This window comes from Panthera tigris, chromosome F3 (assembly GCF_018350195.1).
Source record: "Panthera tigris isolate Pti1 chromosome F3, P.tigris_Pti1_mat1.1, whole genome shotgun sequence".
NCBI lineage: Eukaryota > Metazoa > Chordata > Mammalia > Carnivora > Felidae > Panthera > Panthera tigris.
In genome coordinates, this window is record NC_056678.1 from 54,062,165 (window position 1) to 54,086,712 (window position 24,548).

The 24,548-nt window shown below is 36.3% G+C and overlaps 1 protein-coding gene across 1 annotated transcript in view; it reads right to left on the reverse strand.

The window, feature by feature from the left end:
• The window catches only part of USH2A (usherin), a 767,091-nt gene that overhangs the window by 518,616 nt on the left and 223,927 nt on the right, over positions 1-24,548 (reverse strand). Inside the window, exons 17-21 of the mRNA XM_042976063.1 lie at positions 17,571-17,729; positions 9,770-10,264; positions 8,462-8,731; positions 6,686-6,855; positions 578-722 (exon numbers count right to left, since the gene is read on the reverse strand). Of these exons, the coding sequence (XP_042831997.1) occupies positions 578-722; positions 6,686-6,855; positions 8,462-8,731; positions 9,770-10,264; positions 17,571-17,729 (1,239 nt within the window). The remainder of the gene's footprint in view (positions 1-577; positions 723-6,685; positions 6,856-8,461; positions 8,732-9,769; positions 10,265-17,570; positions 17,730-24,548) is intronic.

Sequence of the window (24,548 nt, forward strand, 5' to 3'; positions counted from 1 at the left end):
TTTCCTACTAAGATCATACTTGATAATGACTCCTTTATTTAAATTGTATAAACTTAGTAGCTTCTTATTAATAAGTAAATTAATAATTACACTGCTGCCTATCCATTAAAGGTAAAATATAACACCAGAATATCCCACTAGTTCCTGGATGTCTGCCTTTAGCCCCAGAGAGCAGGAGTGGGTAGACCCAAAGCCCGCAAAAAGGGTCAAGAAGAAATATCCTGAGCCCTCATAAGAAGCCTCCTGAATACTTCTAACAACTGTCAGGATATCAGTAGGACCTAGAGTGAATACTGAGCCCTGGAGTCACTCTGCATCTAGCTGCATCTCTTATTATGGCACAGCTGCAACTCAGGGCTCCCAGGGACCTCTTAGAAACTTAAGTCTATTTATTTATTTTTGTTTGTTTAAAAATGTCAATACAGCTAGCAATCAGGGTTCGTGATCAGGGAGCAGGAGAAACCAGAAAAGACAAGTATTAAGTCCAAACTAGAGAAGGTGTTGAGCTTTATAGGTGTTTGTTTACAAATATACAATATATTTTTCACATTTTTCAGGTACAGAAAAACTTGCTTACCTGCTGCTAATGTCTGTCCTGCTCCTGAAGCACTGGTCACACAACCAATTGAATTGCAGAGAGAAATAGTGAAGTTGTATATCTTATAAGGTTTTAGTTCTTTTACAATATAAGACAGTTCTTGGGATTTGGCAGTATACAACACCTTCAAGGCCAAAAAAAAAAAAAAAGTCAGATAATAGATAAACAGTGTGAGAAATGTAACTTTGGCAGTCAAGAAACCAGAATCCAGTCATGTTCTATGAATTCAGACAAAGAAATTATTGCCAACCACTATTAGGAAAGGGATTTTTTTTTTTGAAGAGTCTCAACAAGCTAGGATTTAATTGATAATTGTACAATCACACTGTTTTATGAGGTAATAATCCAGTTCCTGAGTGGATAAATGAGGAAAGCAAGTTATTGCCTCATAAAGCAGCATGGTGGTATGGTTATTGTCACCAATGGCAGAGATAAAGGATGGTGACATTGTGATTGTTATCATGAAAGGGCCAAATAAAACCATGGGGCTTGGCCAAAACGAACCCCATGCAGTGATGCCCACACGTCATTTGATGGAACTAGCACAGAAAAATGTCACTATGTTAAATTAATCCCATCATTTTCTTTAAAAATAAAAAGCCACAAAAGAAAAAGGAAAACAAGTAAACACATTACTGAGCATCCACATGAGGTCAATTCTCAATTATCTTTCTTATACAAATAAGCATATGCAGAATAGATCAAACAGTTACATTTCTTCAAATATTGTCTTTATCACACAATTTCAAGGGAGAAAAGCAGATTTGAGCGAAGGAGGCTGAAAGGAACGCCATAGTACATAAACAAATAATTAAACAACTAACACTGAGCCTTGGTCCTATCATTAAAACTAGGAATGATCAAAAGCAACCGTATAAGTTTACTTAGTTTATAGATACAAAAACCACTGGAAATTGTATTCAGAAAAAGAAGTCATTAAAACAAAAAGTATGACACCAAGCATGAGTATAAAACTTTTTTCTAAGGGATACTGATATCATAGCAAATAATCTTCTATATGTATAAATATAGATAGCTGTTAAGGTTCGTAACATTTGAAGTAATTTTCTAGATATTCTCCCTTTAGAAATACAATAAAATTCATTTGGAATATTGCCTAGGCATTTACTTTAAAACTTTATAACCTAAATGAGTAGTTCTAGAAAACAGTGTGAATGGGATATGAACTACATCATTTATATAATATTTTTCAGAAATAAAGGTGATTTCAAAGAGTCTAAAAATCTAGGAATAATTTAAAACTTTGGTATTATTTCCTTGCAATTACATTTAGAAATCAGAAAACATCAAAAACCAAATCATGAGTACTTCATTTTTCTAATTCTGATTGTTATTGATTTTATAAAATGTTCTCTTCTGTGCAATGTGATTTAAAATTTTCTAAGAAAAATAAAACTTTGAAATGAGTAAAATGTATTGAGTATTGCTATAAAATTTATCCCATTTAGAACAACTCTGGTTTGGATTAATTTAGATTTTTAGAAAATGAAATTGTTTTCAGGATAAAATACAGCAAAGTGTTTCTTATTTTAAGGAAGATGTGGTAAAAAAAAATACAATGGAATATTATGTAGCCATAAAAAGGGAGGAGATCATGCCATTTCCAACAACATGGATGGACCTAGAGGGTATTATGCTAAGTAAAAGAAGTCACACTTAGAAAGAGACATATGATATGGTTCACTCATATGTGGAATCTAAAATATGTATTATGTGTAATAGTATTGTATGGTGACAGATGGTAGCTGCATTCGTGGTGAACATAGCATAACATACAGAGAAGTTGAATCACTATGTTGTACACCTGACACTATTGTGACATCACATCAACTATATTCAAATTAAAAAAAATTAATTTGAAAATAAAGTGTTTCCTTTGTAATCTAGGATGTTGAATCATTTGTTTAATAAACTATTCTTCATAGCAAGAACACATAATGACATATAATAAGAAATAGAAAATGTAGATTAATACTAATTTTGATGGGCTTTTACTTCTCTACATATGATTGGTACAAATTACCAGATTTTAAAAGGACATTTATCTTCAAGCTTGTAGCACATAAAATAATCACTCAGATGAGTTTTTCTCTACCATATATACAGTCATTTTACACATCTTAAAGGATCAATTTAATTGAAAATTTTCTTTGGCACAAATCTTTAAAGAGGTGGAAAGAAATCTGTGGAAGCTTGAAATCCTACACTGATAATATCAACTGTTCTATATATTTCCTTGCCACATTCTTTTTTTTAATGTTAATTTATTTTTGAAAGAGAGACAGAATGTGAGTGGGGGAGAGGCAGAGAGAGAGGGAGACACAGAATTTGAAGCAGGCTCCAGGCTCTGAGCTGTCAGCATAGATCCTAACACAGGGCTTGAACCCACAAACCACAAGATCATGACCTGAACCGAAGTCAGACGCTTAACCAACTGAGCCACCCAGGTGCCCCTTCCTTGCCACATTCTTAGCTAAAATTTCCTTAACAGTTATTTTACAGTAGCTTTCCCTAGAAATTTTGGCTATTTATTTACCAAACTTATAACAAGACACACTCAGGTCAGTGTGGATAAAAATTTAACTACTGAAGTGACAATTTTGACTTTGCCACTCTTGATTTCATTTTCGTTAATACACAATGAAGTAGATAGATATTTGTGGGGGAGAGAAAGCGTAAGAGAAGAAAGTGACATATCTACATCTTTCTTCAATTGGGCCACAAAGAAAGGACTTTTAAACAAAGATGCATATCCATAATTTTTGTCATAAAAATGTAATCTTTTACTGCTCCACTGAACTATAAAGTGATCTTTTTAAAGTGTAATGTCTTAGCCCATTAATAAAAATCACTAATAGTAGCTAATATTCGTCAAGCTCTTGAAGTTCCACAGACACCACATAGGTAAGAAGAAATTGTTTTCCTATTTTATGGATGAGTAAGACCTGAAACACAGAGATGTGTGGAGGGCTAGGGATTGCCAGAAATGGGATATAAACAAATTGACCTCCAAGGCTATATTTTTATGAATGGTGTTTTTTACTTAGTTTTGTGTCTTGGAAGAGAATATTATACTGCAAGCAATAGTTGCTTTGAAACTATCTTACAAGGAAAGAACAGTTTACAAAACAAAAGAGTAGCAAAAACAACAAAACATCAATGATAAATATGGTATGAAATTAAGGACCAAACAAAGCAGTGATGGCTGTAAATTTACCCTAAATCCTGCTATATGCTGGATTGGTAGACTAAGTTGTTTAAGCTAAAAGATTTGTATAAGACTAGGTCTATTTTTGCCACCTGAGACAGTTGCAAATAAGTCAGTACTTATTTCCAGACTAATGAAAAAGTGTAACAAGGAGTCATAAATTATTTATTGACTCTTTTTCTTCTCCTAGTTTTGTGTTGTATACATGCTCGGTCTACTGAAAAGGCTCGAAAATATTGGCAAACCTATTGGCAATGGGTTGAACAGTGTCCCCCACAAATTCTTGTTCACCTAGTACCTCAAAAAGTTATCTTACTTGGAAATACGGTCTTTGCAGATGTAATTAATTAAATCACACGTTTAGGGTGAGCTTTAAATATAAGTCATATATTTATAGGAGAAAGGAGAGGGCTACACAGACACAGAGGAGATAATGACACAGAGAAGACTATGTGACAACATGCTGAGATTGGAGTTTTGTGGCCACCAACACCAGAAACTACCAGAAGCTGGAGGAAGCAAGGAAGGATTCTCATCTAGAGCCACTGGGGGGAAAATGGCCCTGCCAACACTTGGATTTCAGACTGTGGCCTCCACTTAAAAAATAATAAATTTCAGTGCGCCTGGGTGGCTCAGTCAGTTAAGCCTCCAACTTCGATTCAGGTCATGATCTCCCAGTTTGTGGGTTGGAGCCCCACACTGGGCTCTGTGCTGACAGCTCGGAGCCTGGAGCCTGCTTCCGATTCTGTCTCCCTCTCTCTCTGCCCATCCCCCACTCACACTCTGTCTCCATCTCTCTCAAAAAATGAATACAAAAAAAAAAAAGAAGAATCAGAGAATCAAGAAGTGGCAGTTATGTTGAAGTCTTGATAAGTATTATGTCCCCCAAAGAATGAGAGACCACGTTTTTGAAAATTAAGGGGTCTGCGCCATCAGTAAAATGTTGGGGGGTGCAGTAGCCTGAGACATGCTAGGACACCCCTTCCAAAATAAAGGTCAGCTTATTGCCTCTTGCACTTACACTAGTAGGAAGGAAACAGAATGTCTGGCAGGCCTTCTTAGGTTCTGAAGAGAGCATATTCCACATCTGGGAATACTATTCCGACCAAGTTACTGAGTGATATGGAGCGCTGCCAGCTCTGAGTATGCCCTCAAGCGGAAATGGATTCTAGAGCAGGTCAAGGTCAAGGCTGTTTTGCAAGCAGCCAAGCAACTTGGGACACAAAGTCTATCAGAGCCTGTGGTACTAAAGGTGGCTATAGTGGGAAAAGATGCTGTGAGACATTTACGGCAAGCTCTCAATAAGAGAATCACGAGGTAGACTCACAGGATCTGGAGCAAGGGCATATGACACAATGGAAATTAAACACGATTTGCTAGACAGCTTCTAGCGTGCTATTGGGCCTTGGTAAAAGCAGAGAACCTGACTGTGGAACATCAAATGGCCATGAAGCTAGAGTTGCCTCTCATGAGCTGAGTTCTGTCAGACATGCCATCTCTTAAGGCCATTGAAGCCCAACAGAAATTCATCATAAAATGGAAAGGGATATCTGGGGAAAGGGATATCCATAAATGGAAAGGGGCATAAAAAGAGCCAGGAATTATTATATACTGTGCAAGCAGATTGTTGGGACCCCCATCTTATCGACCATTTGTATAGTGGTAGCTCAATCAATCTCAGCTCATACCTATGACTTGTTGGAGGTCCCTCAAGAGCTGAGAGAGTATAAACATGCGGTTTGGTTCACAGATGGGTTGCCTTAGTGTGTGGTTGCAAGTGCATGATAGCTGCTCTGTAGCTCCATTCAAGGATGATCCCGAAAACCAGTAGCGCACCTTGTCATCGATTTTGTATGGAAAGGGAAGGATCCAAAGGTAGAATACACCTGAACTATATGACAGTGGCTGGGATGTATTAGTCATGGGCATGAGAGAGAAAAGACTAGAAGATCAGGAACCAGGAAGTCTGAGAAAGAAGAGTGTGGATAGGACCATGGGAGAGATAGTTATGTGCGAAGATCCCTTTATATTGTGCTAGTGCTACCAAAGAGCATCTTCCTCAGAAGAGGTGCTAAACAGTCAAGCACACAGAATGACTTGTCCAGTTAACGTCAGCCATCTCTGTCATCGGCCACCCTCATGCTGATAGAATAGACTAATGGAGTACATTGGCCACACCATAAACTGGAGGGAAAGAAGAGCCTCTCACCACCCCCCCCCCCACCAGGATTGTTATATACATATCAAATGACTTAGTCCATGCACATAATACAGCCTTCATAAGTTAGCTATGATTATTATTCTCATTACTTCTAGCTAGAGGATGAAGTACTAGTAAACAATATGTCACTGTATATCCCAAACCTTCAACATGTTAATACCCTTTGCTATAAGCTGCTATATAAGAGTTCCTCAGAATTCTTTTCTCTTCAGGAATATGCAAAATGTACACATAAGACATTCTTATCAATGCTACTTATATTTCCAAAAGAATCAATACAGTATAAATGTCAACTGATTGTGGGTTGGCTAAATGCATTATTGTCTGCCCAAATAATGTGACGCTAGATAGCTACTGAGAGTCGGCTTCTTACAAGATATATAAGGATATATGTTAAGTGTAAAAAGCAGATTTTATTAAACAACGTTATATCTATTTTGTCTTAATACATGCTTATATTAGAAAAAATAGGTGCTATAAGTATATAGAGTCTTGCACACATAATATCATATCAGGAAACAATGCCCCATTTAATGAATCTAGAAGAGAGAAATCGGTCACAGAATTCTGCAAACTCAGAAAATATCAAAATGAAGACAATTCAATTTTGAAAGGACATTAGTTCAAATAACAATACCTGTGACAATGCTGCAGGAACAGATTGTTGAGGTGATTGTTCAGAAATCATATTGATCTTATACCCCATAACTTCTCCTCTTGTTACATTATCTGCCGGCTTCTCCCAGGACACATTGAGGGAGTACGGTGAAAGCGGGGAGACGGAGGGAGGGGTCATGAACGCTGGCACTATCAATGACAACAAGTACAGCAGCCAACAATGAACGCCATTATTTACAGGTTTCGGGAATAAATTCATACATGTGTTCTAGTTTCCGCCATACCCCTGTTCCTTACATTAACACCCTGATTTTTAAAAATCAAAGGATATACTGGTGTTTATAAAAGCCATTCACTTTTTTTTTTATGTTTTCTGCAAGGATGTTCTCCATTCTTATTTTACCAGCAAAGGTATTTTCCATTCACAAAATAAAAATCATATGGGAATTTGCTAACGTTCGTGAAGATAACTAATAGATTTTTTGGAGTGGGGAATCATAGGTCTTATGAAGCATTTGAAAGGAGAAGTCATCAAAACTAAGTCTTAGTCCACAAAGTCCAGAACAACGAAGAGTAACACACTAGAGTTCTAATGGAGAGAAGTATTTCACCCACACTGATACAGCTTGGAGAATATTACTCTTCAGAAAGTGGTAAATCGAAACTGTTCTAAATAACCCCAAAGAAATTTTTTAAGTTTTCAATAAATCTTGATCGAAATGTTCAGAGTACATATACACATACATTCTCCCCCTGCCATCCTTGAGATCTTAATATGGATTTTAAATGTGCTAACCAAAGGTGTATTATCAAAGGACCTCATTGCACGCTCAGGAGCCAGTGACCCATAAGATTATGAGGGTCCAGTATTGCAGTTTCACCCATTACTTTTCATTTCTGACCTTGATTTTCCCCTTCCAGAACGCCATGGCTCATCACTTGTGCTATCATGGCACTATTATTTGTCCAAGATGGCTGGTAGTCATTAAGAGATGCTCAAGCAGAATGCACATTTTATTCATGAAATGATTCCCTTGGACATCAACCTAAAGCTACCCTCATCCTCCCCACAGTCTTAACAGAGCCAATTTAAATCAGGACTTGGGATTTCTTGAATATCCATAGATTCAAAACATAACAAATGTGTATTTTTTTGGTTAAAGGCTCATGATATTTGAGGTGTTTTTAATGTAAAGAGTAAGGGGGAGGGTTAAAAAATCTCTCATTTGCCATAGTGAAGATATCTTCAGAAAATTGAAAATGTCACACTCCTTTCTTCCCACACTGCCAGCTGCTTGTGAGTACAGTTGCAAATTACGGATTTTGATACCCGGGATTCTATCATTAGGTACCACCTAGTACCTACACTATTTGCTTTGGAGAGAGAAATAAAAACAAAACAGGATTTGTGAAATGGGTAACAGCTATCTCTTTCATTGAATATAAATTGTACTGAATTTGGAGCAAGATAGGATATATGGCCAACCCACTTCAGGAATGGAAACCAATTGCTATTTTTGGCAAACATTCCCAAAAGACTGTAACTACAGTGAAGTTATTTTTCCCTCTTGAAGTAATAGCTCAGGCATTTACTTTTTTTTCCCTAAAACTCACTGCAAGTGCTTTATGACCTTGAGTTATTTATGTAGCCAACAAATATATTAAATTTTTCCTTGGCCTATATAAATTTATAATTCTTGCTTTTCGAAATGTACTTTAGAGCTGTTGACTTTCATTTGGGGCAGCATTTTTATGTGGGAGTCTTAAAAGTAGAATTCAAAACCCTTTTCCTCACCTGATTCTCCTGTTCTTTCTGAAGTCCAGGCAGATGACACACTGCCAGCCATATTCACAGCTGACACTCGAAACCCATACGTGGTATATGGCTCCAAGGCAGTGATGGTTGTAGCTGTCTGAGGAGGTTTTAATGCATTTTCATTGGCCGATTCTCCAAATGAGTGAGGACTGAGCCATCCACTGCTCTGAAAAACTTGACTTTCTGCTGACGTGGCTTGTCCATCAGATCTCAATCTTTTCATGTACAGTTCATATCTTATTATCACTCCTAGAAAAGTGAAACATAGAGCCAAGGAGACTCATCGGACAAAGTGACAGTTTTGGGGGTAGGGTGGGGGTAGGTCAGTTAAAGAGTTCTGCTGGCTTTGCCTTATTCTCCTGACTAGATTACCTGTTCACTCCTTTAATAATCCAGATGATGGGACTTATAAAAGACAACAAGCTGATGGATAGATGAATGTATAAAGTACCGCTAAAAAGCATATTCGTGGAAAAACAAACCAAAAGGGAATGCATAAACACAAAACAGCGATAACTTATTACAGGTAAATCCAATCCTCTGCAGAGTGAAGGGCCATAATTTCTAAGAAGAATTGCTTTGAGGGAGGGGTGTAATCTGATCACTGCACCTCCAATTTGTATACTTTCAAATTTGGGGATTTTAATTTAATTATCTATTTAACACAGCCCCATTTACATAAATATTAGAACATTCAACTTAATTTCTACATATTCTTATCAACTAACTCTAAAAGTCCAAGATAAAAGGTTTTGCCATAGTACACACATGAAATTAATTACTAAAAATCTATGAATTTGTGTCTGGCCTATATAACCAAGGGTTCAATTGTATGAAGACAAAAAATTAACTTAATGGAGTCAGCCAGCCTATATACATATTTTTGGTATTATTTTATATCCTTTTCTTGGTTAAAAGAGAAAATTTACTGCTTATGGGTGCCCTGGCTTGTGACACAGTCAAATATAATGCATCTCATAAGTGAGTTTCAAATTAGAAACATCATTTGTGTTGTGACAGATGTCATTAAGAGCAAAGATAATATTAGCCTTTTAAGGGGCAATTTAAATGAATGGAATTTGTTATTAGATTAAAGAAATACACTTGTTCTACTAACTTGTTCTACATAGTCCAAAGAGTGTTTGATATCTTTAGACCTTCTCAATTATTCTATCCTACAGTTACAAAAATGAATACAATTGCCAGACTCTTACTGCACGATTCCAAATGCCTAAATTCTCATTCATGTTTGGCCAAGAAAGGGAGATCTGAGCCTTGCCTTCCTACCATTTGGTTCCACTGGGGGAGACCACTCGACGTGAAGCTCTGTAGAACTGATCTTCCACACTGCAGGTGGACTCAGCCTTCGGGGAGGTGCTTGGGCTGTGATCACTGTAAGGGGTGAGCTGTGTAAACAGCCCCCACTAGTACATGCCTGTACAGAGAAATGGTACTTGGTGAATGGAACCAGATTCCAGACGGTAGCTGCAGTCTCACGACCTTCATAAGGAACACACGGCTGAATGCCACCTAAAGGAGCACAGGACAAAATATATTTTTCTATAGGACCAGAACGATTTGAAGGTGTGGTCCAGGTAAGTGTTACGGAGTCTGAGCCAACAGGAATGATATAACTTAAGTTCAAGTGTCCTTCCGGGACCCCCGGTTTCGTCTTGAAAGTGACAGGTGCACTCTTTGTGGAGCCATGCACGCTGGCGGTCTCGATGTAATAGGAATATGAAGTATATGGTGACAGGTCAGTGTCTAAGAAGTACTGAATATCTGAAATTAAAGAGAAAAAAAAGAAGAAAATAGTTACATGTCACAAATTAGTAAGGAACTATTTGCAACCATTTTCCTATGTACAACCTGCTCTTTTGAGTAAGAATATGGTTCATATATTTAAAACAGAAATAAAGCAAATACTGATTACTTGTATGGTATAAGTGCCTTTTGTAATGAAGGATATTAGAAGGCTTAAGCTCTCATTCTTTATATAATATGGTGTCTTTTTTATAGAAGATATAAGAGGAATTTCTGGCATTTCTCTGAAACTGAAATAACAGGTTTTTTCTTCTATATGACCTGTTTGCTTGTTAAACAATATTTTGCACCACACGAAGGGTTGGCAAACTGCTACCACAGGCCACATTGGCCACCTGGCCAATAGCATGACTGGAAACTTTCCTGAATTTATGACTCCTAGAAACTGTGAAATTAGAAATGTTTATTGTTGTTTTAAACCACTAATTTTTGCAGACATTTGTAATCAGCAGTGGACAACTTACACAAGAGAAGTCTGGTTTTTAAAAGATTACAAAGATAGGGAGAGGACATGATTAGATGTGTGCCTGGAATCCCATTCTCTAAGGGGACAGGAAGCGTACTGCAGGATTGTGACAATTAAAACATGCCAGGTAGCCACGGAGAAACGTTTACAGGCTCCAGCTCTATTGTTGCAAAGGAGGCAATGAAGGGTAAGTGTGAAACTGAGAGGCAACAGACTGAGGGCTTGTACAAGCATACACTAAAACATATTTTATAAGACCATGGTCCTTACTCAAATTCTTGGGAAGCATTTCCTCAGGAAGCATCTAAAAGTACTGATGTGTCATTTATAATAGGAAATGTTGAAGTATATTAAAGTGGAATTTAATGCGTTATAATATTGTAATATTAATGTATTACATTAATAGAATTTTAATATCATGTAATTATTATAAAACATAGTAACGAGGGCCATGTAGCAACATGAGAAAAAAGCATAAAAGGCAATAGTGCATATATGTAAATATTATTATGAAAAATAAACTGGAGTACACACTATTCCAGAAACTTTCCAAAGTGAAGTTAGTCATCATACTAGAATGCTGGAATCGTGATATTAAAAAAATTTCTTTGATGATTTCTTCATCGGATATGACATTTTTATAAGAAAAAGATCTACCCCAGGGGCACCTAGGTGGCTCAGGTCATGATCTCACAGTTTGTGGGTTTGAGCCCCATATTGGGCTCTGTGCTGACAGCTCAGAGCCTGGAGCCTGCTTCAGATTCTCTGTCCCCACCCCCCACCCTCTCTCTGCCCCTCCCCTGCTAATGCTGTCTCTCTCTCTCTCAAAAATAAACATTAAAAATGTTTTTAAAAAAGAAAAAGATCTACCCCAATGACAAAATTACATAGACAAATTATTGTACACTGAGATTCCTCTTTGGAGGCACTAATACTAGTAATAACTAAATGCACTGATGAATTTCTTTCCAAGTACACTTAATATCAAATTTAAAAAATGTGTTCTCATTGATATCTAATTTTTGTCTCCTGTATTAGTGAAACTTTCTATTATAAAATCAAACCAGGGAACTGTTACCTTCTGAGAACCTAAGTAATCTGGGAAAATCCAGACTCATATTCTCCTAATTCCTTATCTTTCTTGCAGTCCAAAACTGAAGTAGGTTCAGGGCAGAGGGGTGTCGGCAATTTTTTAAAAATGTACTGAGCATGCTTAAATGAGGTAGGAGTGGGAGAATATTATGAGATTTCAGGTTTTCCTGGATATAGAAGAAAGAAAATTAGCCATAATCTCCCATTGTGACATATAATGTGCATATACCCTTCTCACATTTTAGTAGTTTAATAGTTTGATAAATTGTCTGTCTTCGACACTAGACTTAACATTCTGGGAAAGCCAAGATCATGTCCTCCTTACTTGCCACCATTTGTAGCACAGAGTAGAATTTCAATAAATATTTGTTAAATCAATCAGTAAAACTGATGCATAAAATTTACTATGCCTCCATTCTTATGTGGATCCTGAGAAACTTAACAGAAGACCATGGGGTGGGGGGGAAGGGAAAAAAAAAGGTTAGAGAGGGAGGGAGCCAAAACATAAGAGACTAGAACAAACTGAGGGTTGATGGGGGGTGGGAGGGAGGGGAGGGTGGGTGATGGGCATTGAGGAGGGCACCTGATGGGATGAGCACTGGGTGTTGTATGGAAACCAATTTGACAGTAAATTTCATATTTAAAAAAATTACTATGCCTCTTTAGAAAATGTGATATCCTCCATTGGAAGGATTTGATGAATGACGTTTACTATGTCTCTCCAGAAAAAGTGATATCCTGCACTGGAAAAATGTGCCTGTGATATATTGAGAGTAGTTGCTAAGTAGTGTCATTCTATCAGTTATTCAAATGCCTACTACATTGGTTTTCGATATATTACCTGAACATCATACTTGTTGCTCATAACATAGCATTGTTATTACAATTGAACAATTAAGGAAATTTCTCTATCATAGCCATGGTGCAGCTACTATTACATGTATTTCTGGCATATAATAATAAATTCAATAAATATTTATTAAATTAAAGTTATGTATATCCCACATGAGACTGTTTAAAATACTCAAAAAATTTTGAAAAAAGATCATTTAAGGCTAGAAAATGATGGAAAATATTCTACTTAACATGCCAAAAGCCAAAACCTAAAAGGCAAAAATAACTATCAATGCTAAATATTTCAAGAGACTGGCATGTGCTTAAACTGGAAGTTGGAAGACATATAACCTGATGATAATTAAAAAGTTCAGCACGTACGTAATAGTTGTAGCATTTGAGAAATGGGACATAATCTCAATAGATCAAAATTTACAAGAGCAGTCTACATAGTAAGTAATTAGAGTAATGATAGAATTGAGATGGCAACATATATTTGGTTAAAAATATTATATAAACATACAATATGAACTAAATAAAAGGAGTTGAAAGGGTATAAACAGAATTCCCCTTAATTCTGTCATAGCAACAATAAAATAACTCAGGTTAAAAGAACTTATCTCAAGCAGGTTGCACTGCTCAGTTAGGAGAATAATTATCTCTATCTTTAACTCTGAGCTGGGAAAATTGTTCTTCTACCACAAACTTCTGCACATTTGGGGAAACATTCAGAATTCTTCCTTCAGCATGAACTCATGATCTCAGCTGGTACCCACTCTGGATTGAGGTATGTCCTAATACACCACCCATGAAAGCTACCTGGACCAGCTCAGGTTTCCTGAATGTACCTTATTTTCTCCTACACCTGCCCTTCGTGCCTTTTCACGTACAATTTCTTCCATGACAATCATTCTTGCTCTACCATAGTACCTGGCTAACCCAGTTCACACATCACTTCCTGACTGCAAAACTTTTAATGGTTCTCAGTCTCCATCTCTGATACCGTAGTCAGGGTTACAGTACTTTCTTAATACTCCAAGTCTACTCTAATTCAACATTTAAAATATATTATAATTTTGTTTTACTTTTTATCTCCCCTCTCGATAACGAGAACTATTCCTTCCATCTTTATATTTCTAGTGACTCACACAGTTCCTGATCTGGAGTTAGCACTGAATAAAATTTCATTGAATAAATGAAGGAATGATTTTTCCAAATATTTTTCTAGGAAAGAATATTGAGAGCCTTAGAGAAACAGTTACTTGCCATCATCTCTTCTGTTTTTTTTCCTCATCCCCTCCCTATATTCTCTGTTTGTCTCTCAGAGTAGCTGAGCTATCTTACCACTTGTTACATTGATCCCTTGATGTAGTGTGGAATAACAAATGATAATGATATTAAAAGTAGAAATGAAATCTCAGGGTTCACTAAGATGTATAGTTGTCTGAAACTCTAAGCTACGTTAATGTCTTTAGGCTATGTAAACAACGGTCAGGTGTTGAAGTATTCGTCTAGTTTCTCTGTGAAAGGATTTTTTTTTTTTTTTTTTTAGAGTAAACATGTAAGGGCTATTTCTCTACTCATGGCATCCCAAATGAGTAATGATTTAACTGTGAAGTTGGGGAGAAGAGGGGGAAACAGAACATGCTTAGATCAGCCCATTGATTTTTCTCTCTCCTAATCTGTCTTCCTGAAGGAGGGAAGGTCTATTCTCCAATCTGACTTTTATCAGTAATGAAGATTATTTTTATTTTTCATTTCCACCTTCCTGACTGCTAGGTCTAGTTTTCTTTAGGTTCCAAATTCAAGTAGGAAAACATAATATGATTTATTGACCACTCCCTAAAACTGCAACACTACTAAATGAGTGCTATTTCCTATGATAGCTGTTCTCTTCACACCTATGACATGGAAAATACCTATAAGCAAACCAGATTGGCACTACAGGGGAGATAATATTAGGTGCTGATTATGTACAATTCCCAATGTGCTTACTTGACCTCTAGATCTTTCTCTCCTATTTTTGAAAGCTGGTTATGTACAAGCTTATGAAGCTGTAAATTTTGCTTATTTTTGGAAAGTCTGTAACTCAGATACCTTACAATTATTCCACAATAATTAGTGTGCTATTATTAATAATAAATACTTTGCAACCTTTAAAGATAATAATACATCAGTGTGTCATGATCTTAGGTTGGAAATAACTGTCCTAGAGAATCCCATAGTGCATCAGGCAAGCTAAGAAAAGTTTTTATTCTAACAAGGAATTCTATAATGGTCTCAACCAAGTGATCAAACTTTCTCGGAAGACAACACTATTAATTTTCTTTGAAAAGTTCAATGATTCTCCACCTATAATTCCAAATGCCTTTATTTAACCCAAAGATTTGTGTTCATCCGACTGAATATAAGTACTGTTTCCTTTTCATATTACACATGCTATCCACACACTGGAAATAGAGTAATAAACATGAGGGGATTATTAGGATGATACAAAGTTCTGACAGCGTTAACCAATTGTTCTTACTGTTCAAATGCCATCATGCAGATAATTTTCACATCATTAATTATAGTGATTGTCAAGAAATGCCAGAAGTGGCATTTTTTTAGTGAAAAATAAGGTTTTAGGAAATAATACCTTGTTTAATAGGATTATATAAATGTCTGATTAGTGAATGAGTACACACTTATTATGTAAGAAACTGTTATTTGGATTCTATATTAGTACAATCATGAAAAAGAGCCAGAGTGTTATATTCTCATGCAATGGTCTGTAAAACAGATCACAATATGTTACTATAGAAAACATGCCACTGGATTGAAGGGCATAATTGAAGTTTAATTTTATTATTGAATTAAGCTGTATGGAAAATAGGGTGATCCTAATTCACAATTTTCAGCAATAATCCAACCAGTGGTACTGTCATCTTCAAAATTACTTTCAATATTTTTAGAACTCTCTCTTCTCCTATCACAAAAGTTTAAGTTTAAGGACACCTGGATCATGCTGATATTTGGAAGAAAATAAACATTCTAGTAGCAGGTTTTTGGGATGCTTTGCCAACATGGCAGATGTAGACAGATGTTCATTTCCCTTTGCAATCTGCACCATGAAGTTCAGAGTTTCCATTAACTTCAAAGAAGAGCCGGAGTACTGGAGAAACATTTAGAGTTAATAGAAAGTGCTGGACACAGGAATGTAGGTGTCTGTCAGGCAGAATTAGGTACAAAATGTAACCTACAGAAGTGTACGCCATATAGAAGTTTTAGAGCCAATCACTATGTTAAAACAAGGCCGACTCCTAACCATTTTGAAGAAGATTGTGGAACTTCAGTGCACCTACAGAAATTTATGTACTTGTCTAACTAAGTAAGCGAGTTAAGCTAGAATTTGGAAAATTGGACATTAAACAAGGAGAACAAAATGGAAACTTGAATTAGAATCACTGTTCCAATGTTTTTTAAAACGAGTTTCTCAAACTAGCTCATAGCTAAACATGACTAGAGGCAAATATCAGAGAAGACAGAGCTAGCAGCCTGTAAAAATTTCTATTTCTTCATTCTGGCTTTAGGGAAACTGGATCTAAAAGATCTGAGTAGGGGCGCCTGGGTGGCTCAGTTGGTTGAGTGTCCAACTTCGGCTCAGATCACGATCTCATGGTTTGTGGGTTCAAGCCCTGCGTCAGGCTCACTGCTGTCAGCTTGACTGTGCACAGCCCACTCTGGATCCTCTGTGCCCCTCTCTCTCTGACCTCCCCGGCTCATGATCTCTCTCAAAAAATAAATAAAAATAAGAAATAAGAAAAATATAAAACATCTTGGGCAAATATTTTTAATAAGACAATGTGTCCCAATAGTTTGATTTCTAATAGCACCTTTAAAATCTTCATAAAAGTTACAGATGCAAAGATAGTCTTCATGGTTTCCCCCCATTCTGTCTCTTTCAATTTAAGTTCATGTTATTTTCTATCTCTATGGAAATGGCAACTATGCATAAAATTACATTGTCTGCAAGAACATTAGTACTCTGATCCCACTATTTTAAAAGTCCATTTTTAACCTGAGAATTTTAAAAGCTGAACCCATATAATAAAAATACTTGGCAAATTTTCTGTAATATTATGCCCAGAGAACACTACAGATCAGTTTGTTGTAAGCCTTCCAGTATTTCTACACATTTTTGAATTAAAATATAAATAATAGATTATTTGTAATATCTTTTATTACATCACACAATGCGTCATGGACATTTTCCATTCATTAACATGTAAACTAAGGTATCATTTTATAGGCAATCACATCCTAAAATTCACTTAACAATGTACCAGGATTCTACTATGCCATCTATCACAATTTATGGAAAGTTTTTTGAATATCTGAATGTTTCCAATATTTTGCTCTTACAAGTAGTGTATGTTTGAACATATGTTGTATCCATTTATGACTATTAATTTAAGATAAATTTCCTAAAGTAAATTTACTGAGGCAAACGGTATATATTAGTTTTTTCGTACAGTTTAACCATTCATCTTGCATGAAAAATTGTACCAATGAACTTACACAGATATTCCAGCAGTTTATGTAAGTTCTAGCTCCTCCATATCCTCATCAATGCTGGATAGGGTAATTATTTTTTCATCTTCGAGAATTTGATAAGCATTAAGGGCTTATCAAATAAGAAGCATCTCATTTTTATTACATTGTTTTGATTACCAGGAGATGGCTACTGAGATTTGTAATTCCATCTCTGTTTGAAACAATTCTCAGCTAGACACAGGAAACCACAACATTTATCCTCAATGTCAAAGATCTTAGCTAACATATCAATTCTCAGAATATTACCTCTTTCTATCACCAAACCTTTAAACTTACTGTATGGGTATTGATCTTCAGTTGTGTAGACTTCAGAACTATCCCTGAATAAACTGTAAGTAAGCCAGTGGGCATTTGGCGAATCAGGTGGACTCCAGGAGAGATTGATAGCAGAAGAACTTTGAACTTGTCCTCTGGGTGGAGGTTGTTGGGATGGAGCTAAATTACAATGGAGAGAGCATTTATGAGCAACGGCAATCAATAAGCAAGCACACAAGTAAACTGAAGTAAGATATCCAACAAAAAGGTCTTTCTGATTCAGGATTACTTTATCAAGAAGACATGTGGTTTACCAAGACATTAATAAACAGAGGGTACACATCATGAATTCTCTAAAACAAAGCTTTTTATCTATGAGCATAAAACAATTTTGTAGGTCAATACAGCTGACATAAACATAGTTGGAGTGGGGGGAACCACAAAAGTTTATATTAAGCACTTATTTTTCTCCTTCCTTCCTTCTTTCTTTTTTTCTTTTTTTCTTTTCTTTTGAGAAACTATCCAAGGATGCATAACATTTATTTTCCACTTAATTTAAAAGTTGACATAAATAAGTTACGTTGAAACTTGGAATTTAAGGAGCATAATTTTTGGCTTTTTCAAAGGAAGTTTTCCACTCCACTAAACACATATGCCTCATCCTGCCTCACGGAGCGCAATTTACAAGAAAGAGTAATAGCTGGTAATATAAATACCTATGGATGTCATGGATGTTAAACAGTCTAAATATTAGCAAGAAACAATTTTAATGTATTGTGTGAATATACCCACACCTGGTAGGGTGCAGTGGTTGTTAGGGGTGATATAATTGCTTCCATCAGGCACATAAGAGCATTCATCTCACTGTTTTAGTGATATTTTATATAATGTAAGTATACACCATGAAAACGTTGTCTCCTATTACTGTATATTTTCCTTAGTCTTCCTATTTTCCTTCATTTTCTCCCCACTCCCAGAATAGATAAAGGTAAAAGCAAAAGACAATATCTAACTATTTTTTAAGGACAATCAACCACCAGCTTATTTATCCCCTTCTGGTTTAACAACATGCATCATACTCCATCCATTTAGAGAAGGACATCCAATCAGACTCTTTCGTTAAATAGGGTATCAAAGGTACAGATTGCTGTGTTACCTGACTTCAAAAACCATTAGTATTTTTGTTAAGAAATTTCAAAAAATCATGTGATAACAGTAGAGCTCTATTACTATTCATGTTAGGGGTCCTCAAGACCACCCCCAGGTTCAATGATTTACTAGCAGGACTTGCCAGACTTACCATAAAGTCCTACTTGTGGCTATGATTATTATAACTAAAGGATAGAATATAATCAACAAGGGGAAAGGCACATGGGTAAGTCCAAGGGAAACCAACCACAAGGATCTAGTCACATGGGATATGCCTAATCCCTCCCCCTCCCCGCCCAGCAATGTTAATGTTTTGTGAAAACGTGAAATGTTGCCAAACAGGAAAGCTCATTAGAAACTCAATGCCTAGGGTTTGTACCAAGGGCTGTTTATGTAGACAGCCTTTGTCAACATGAATAACCCCCAAACTCTAGATTTCCAGAAGGACATCAGGGTTAAGCATAAACCATTTGGTCAGACAAAATTTAAGAGACAGTGAGCCACTCTGACCTGTTTTCGGGATGGCAAGAACCCTCACAAAGCCCAAGTTCCCAGATGCCAGCCAAAGGCTAATTTTGTAATCAGGTTTTTCTACAGATAAGCAGTCAGACCCACTATGTTACCTTTTTTCTAACACACAATCCCTAGCTTTTTAATTTTTGTTAATGTTTATTTATTTTTTTTTTTTTTGAGAGAGAGAGAGAGAGAGTGTGTGTGACAGAATGCAAGTGGGGGCAGGGCAGAAAGAGAGGGAGACACAGAATCCAAAGCAGGCTTCAGGCTCTGAGCTGTCAGCACACAGTCTGACGCAGGGCTCACACCCATGAACCACTAGATCATGACCTGAGCCAAAGTAGGACGCTTAACCAAATGAGCCAGCCAGGTGCCCACACAATCCCTAGCCCAAAAGGGCATAGTACTCGGGGATAGAAAGAGCTGTAAGAAGAGCATCACTTGACAGGTGCTGTGGCTACTCATGGCAGGATACAATCAGCTTAAGACTAGCTCAAAACTGCTTCTGCACTGAGACAAGAAGCTGAGGGTTAAATATTCCAACTTCTCTTCCTGCCAGCCTTTCAGCTGACTGGCAGGCTCCTGCGAGTAGCCAAAGCCAACAGGAAGTCAGAGGGTAAGGGAGCCTGCTGATGCAGACCATCCAGAATCTTGATGGAATAGAGTAGGGTGGGGAAGTATGGAGTAGGATAGTGAAGTTATCCTGCACACCAGGCAAAGACTTTCAACTAAGACCTATTATTAATTCATCAGTATTCATGAGGGATACATTCCACTTTAAAGACATGGTATAATCCAATAATAACATTTTAAGAAAGTATTTCAAGAGCACTGAATTTGAAATATACAAAATTCCATATATGATGCATAGGCTTCCTAAAGACAATGTCTCTAATCCTAAGGGAGATAATATTGGTGTTATATTCTTAAAGAAAAAAAAATATTCGAACTAGATACACTCTCACTCTTCCCTTTTATCTTGTTTTTCCTCCTTGGGAATTTGCATTGTCATATTAAATATCTAACTGTCCATATGCCTAGTTAGATACAAGACGAGAGTAGTAGCAATCTCAAAATGACATAGTGACACAGGAAAAGAGAACCATTTCCAAAAAGGACCTTATATTTTTGAATTCTGGAATTTGCCATATATGATATGGTCATTTGCATTGGTTGAACACAGACTGACAGGCATTTGATCTGTCAGGGATTTTTAATTTAGGGCTCTACATCCTGTTGTTCTTGGTGGAACCACAAAGACTCATAAACTGTCTCATTTATAACATTCTCAAAGAGCCTTGTAATCTATGGCAATTGAATATTTTTAGTGGATATTACTAACTATATCTAAAACTCTGCATGATATCAGGAACACAACAGATTTCAGAGTTAAAGCAATCAAAACTGACCTTCAGACTATTTTCTAAGACAGTGAAATACTTTTAGGATGACTGGAAGAAAAATATGTTTCCATCCCATGTCAAAGGGTATGGGAAATGATTTGCATTACTTGAAAATTTCCTTAGCAACAAACATTCACGTACACAAATAGGCTCTTTCAAACACTTAAAGTTGATTACTTGTTATGACTATCTCTAACCACGGTCTTGTCCAACTTCACAGTATAGATGTAGCCTATTTGACATCAAAATGAGAATGTTCATAGATCTGAAGGCTTTGATGGTTCAGTACCACTTTGAGAAATAATATTATGAAATCCCGGCCCTGAGATAACCTGAACTCACCTTCTGTGTGCTGAAAGGGAATTCTGAGAAAATGGTCACATACTCATTTATCAAAATTGCCAAGCATGACCTTTGCATAAGCCAGACTTTCTTTTAAGGAAGGATAGTATAATGTTGTGACTATATCCATTCGTTTGGGAGCCATGAGTTTTAATCGTGGCTTAGGCACTTGGGTAATTGTGTAACTGTAGTCAAATTTTGACTAGACTCTCTGAATCCTCCCTCATCTATAGTAAAGGGAGGATTATCTACTGTTCAGGATTATTTTGCATATAAAATGAATATGTGTATGTCCCTCTTCCATGAAAGGCTGGAAACACTGTGGCTATGAGAACAGGTGTCTGGATTCCCTCTGTCCTTTGCCTTGCCATCCTTAAGGGGTTATCCCTATGTATGTGATTCCAGCTGGATGGCCACCAAGTCCACATCCAAATCTACAGGAAAAGGAAAAAGAAAAAGAAAAGGAGAGATGGAGGGCATGTCCTGTGGTTATGAAAGCACAACCCAGGACTCCCACACATCACTTCTGCCCAGATCATTTCAGGCAGAAGTTCGTGACATGGCCATACCTAATCACAAAGGAAGATGCAGCTATGAAGCCAGCACTTAGTGCCATTAATGCAAAACAAGTAGAAGATAGTTATTAAGAAACATTTTAAAATGTATTCTATAGATGAAATTAAAAAAGAAAACAATATCTAGAAAATTAGAAGAAACATTTAAAAAGTAAAAAGAGATAGGAGTGCTTCTGATTATGGCAACAAAAAGAGTTTAGACCCAAAGAGTTAAAACTCAGTGAAATCTCCAAAATAACCATTTCTGGGAGCTCTAAATCAACCACAAGCAAACAAAAAGTTAAGAACATATACCTACTCTTGAAGAACTTGGAGAGCTTTGAGTCGTAACAGGAGTCTGTGGCCCTTTTGTGAGGGGCTGTTCCCATAGTACCAGTTCCACAATTAGTTGTGTTTGTTGTACCAGCAGGGCTGACTATAAACAGTAGCTTTGGTACCATAGGGCACTGACTCCATATGGGGTTGGCAGCAGGAATTCATAGCTTTGCCATCTAAAAATGGCTCAGCTGATTGGGAACAAGAGGGAAAATTCACAGGTTTGCTAGCCTGTGCATGTGCTCCCAGCTAGGTTGAGTGGGGAATTTACCAGATAATCAAGCAGGAGACCCCAGGCAGGAGAGAGCCATGGAAGACCTGAGAGAGGTTCTCCACAGATCTGTATCAGGCTGGAAAACTATGAAGCTATGGGGAAAACCATGGGAGCCAGTGAAAAGTGGAGGCCAAAGAACGGAGAACTCACTGTAACTCTGAAAACATCCCCCAACCCAGACACACATTGAATGGCAGAAGCTATATGGTCTAGAAGTATTTGAGCACAAACATTGCCCAAATATTTGGCTGCTTCAGACACAGCAGTGACTCCTAGGAAGCCAGGCTGTGAGTAAAAATTAAATTAAAAAACAAAAAAACTGGTAGAGACATCAGCAGCTGTACACTGCAGTGGAGAAATCTCCCCACCATTTAAGTCTATGCAAACTATCAAAAAAATCTAAACAACTTAAGTGTTTTCAACATACAATTACAACACACTTAAAGGAACTGCGAACTATACTCATAAAATTGGCAGTGGAGAGAAACAGATTCTGAATGATCTCTAATATTAAGTGTAGCAAAAAATACTTCATAGCAGCTATTGTAAATATGTCCTAAGAGTTAAAGGAAAATATGATGATGATGATGATGATGATTCAGTAAAAAGAAAACTTTAATAGAGAAACAGAATGTATAAAAACACTAAATTCCAGAGTTGAACAATACAATAACTAAACTTAAAACTTTCCTGAAAAGGACTCAATGGCAGATTTGAAAGGAAAGGAGAAAGAATCAGTGAACTTGAAGATAAAGCAATAGGTAAAATGTAAAGATATAGCAATATGATTTAGCCAATCCACAGAAAGAAAGTGAAAAAAATAGACCAAACATGAACAGATCCACAGAGACCTATAAGAAAATGTCAGGTGTACCATGCACCAAAATATGTGTCATGGGATCCCCAAAATGAGAGACCGAGAAGGTGGCAGAAAATATCTGAAGAAATATTGGCTCAAACTCCCCAAATTTGGTGGAAAACATTTATCTACATTTCTATTTCCAAAAAGTACAATGAATCCAAGTAGGATACAAAGAGATTCACACTAAACATATCACAGTCAAACTGCTGAAAGACCAAAAAAAAAAAAAAAAAAAAAAAAAAACAAAGCAAAAAAAAAAAAAAAACACTTTTAAAAGAGTAAGAGAAAATTCATTTACAGTTGAAGAAAAATACAGTTAAAGGCTCACAAAAACAATGGAGGCCATAAAGTAGTAGAATGAATTCAAAGTCAGTCCTAAAAGAAAAAGGAATACTTGTTACCAAGAATTCTATCCAGAAAATCTACCCATTGGAAGGAAGGAAGGAAGGAAGGAAGGAAGGAAGGAAGGAAGATATAGGTATTCCCAAATAATTTGAAAAAAACAGTGGGAGAATTCTTGTAGACTAGCCCTACAAAAAATACTAAGGAAATCAATCAGGCTAAAAGGAAATGACACAGAGAGTAAATAAATTGAATCACATAGAGGTAGGAAGAACACCAGAAAGGATAAATATGGAGTAAATATCAAAGACTTCGTGTATATCTGTGTGTGTGTATATATATTCATATTCTGTTTTCTCTTCTCAAATCACTTTTAAAAACATATTACTGTTAAAAGAAAATAATAATTATATTAGTGCAATGTTGGGTTTATTATATATACTATATATATGTACATAGTATATATATATATACTATATATATATATATATATATATATATACAACACATACACACATTTACACGGTATGATCACTCAAAGATAGGGAAGGAAAAGAAGCCGTACCAAAAGCGTATCTGTTATATATTACCAGCATTATATCAGTACAGCCTAAAGTAGACTGTGGCAAATGAGTATGCATACTCTAATTCGTAGGGCAACTAGTAATAAAATAACACAAAATATAGATTAAAAAGTCAACGGAACATAATAAACTGATTTTCAACAAGACTAATGAGAACCAAGGGAAAAATAGTGTTTTCCATAAATAGTGCAGGAACAACTGGAAAGCCACATTCGAAATGAATGAAACTGGAGACTTAACTCACAACATATCTAAAAATTAATTCAAAATGGATCAAAGATTTAAATGTAAAAGCAAAAAGACTATAAGACTCTTACAAGAAAACATGGGGGTAAATCTTCCTAACCTTGGATTTGGTAACGGTTTCCTAGATGTTACACTAAATGCATAAATAATAATGAAAAATGGATACATTGAACTGTATCAGATTTTGAAACATCCATGCTTCAAATGACACTATCAGGAAAGTGAAAAGTAAACCCAGTTGGGAAAGACATTTGTAAATCATATATCTAATAAAGGACATGCACCTAGAATATGTAAAGAACAGTTGCAGCTCAGTAATAAAGACAAATAACCCAATGAAAAACTAGGCAAATAACTTGAATAGACTTTCTCCAGAAAAGATATACAGATGGCC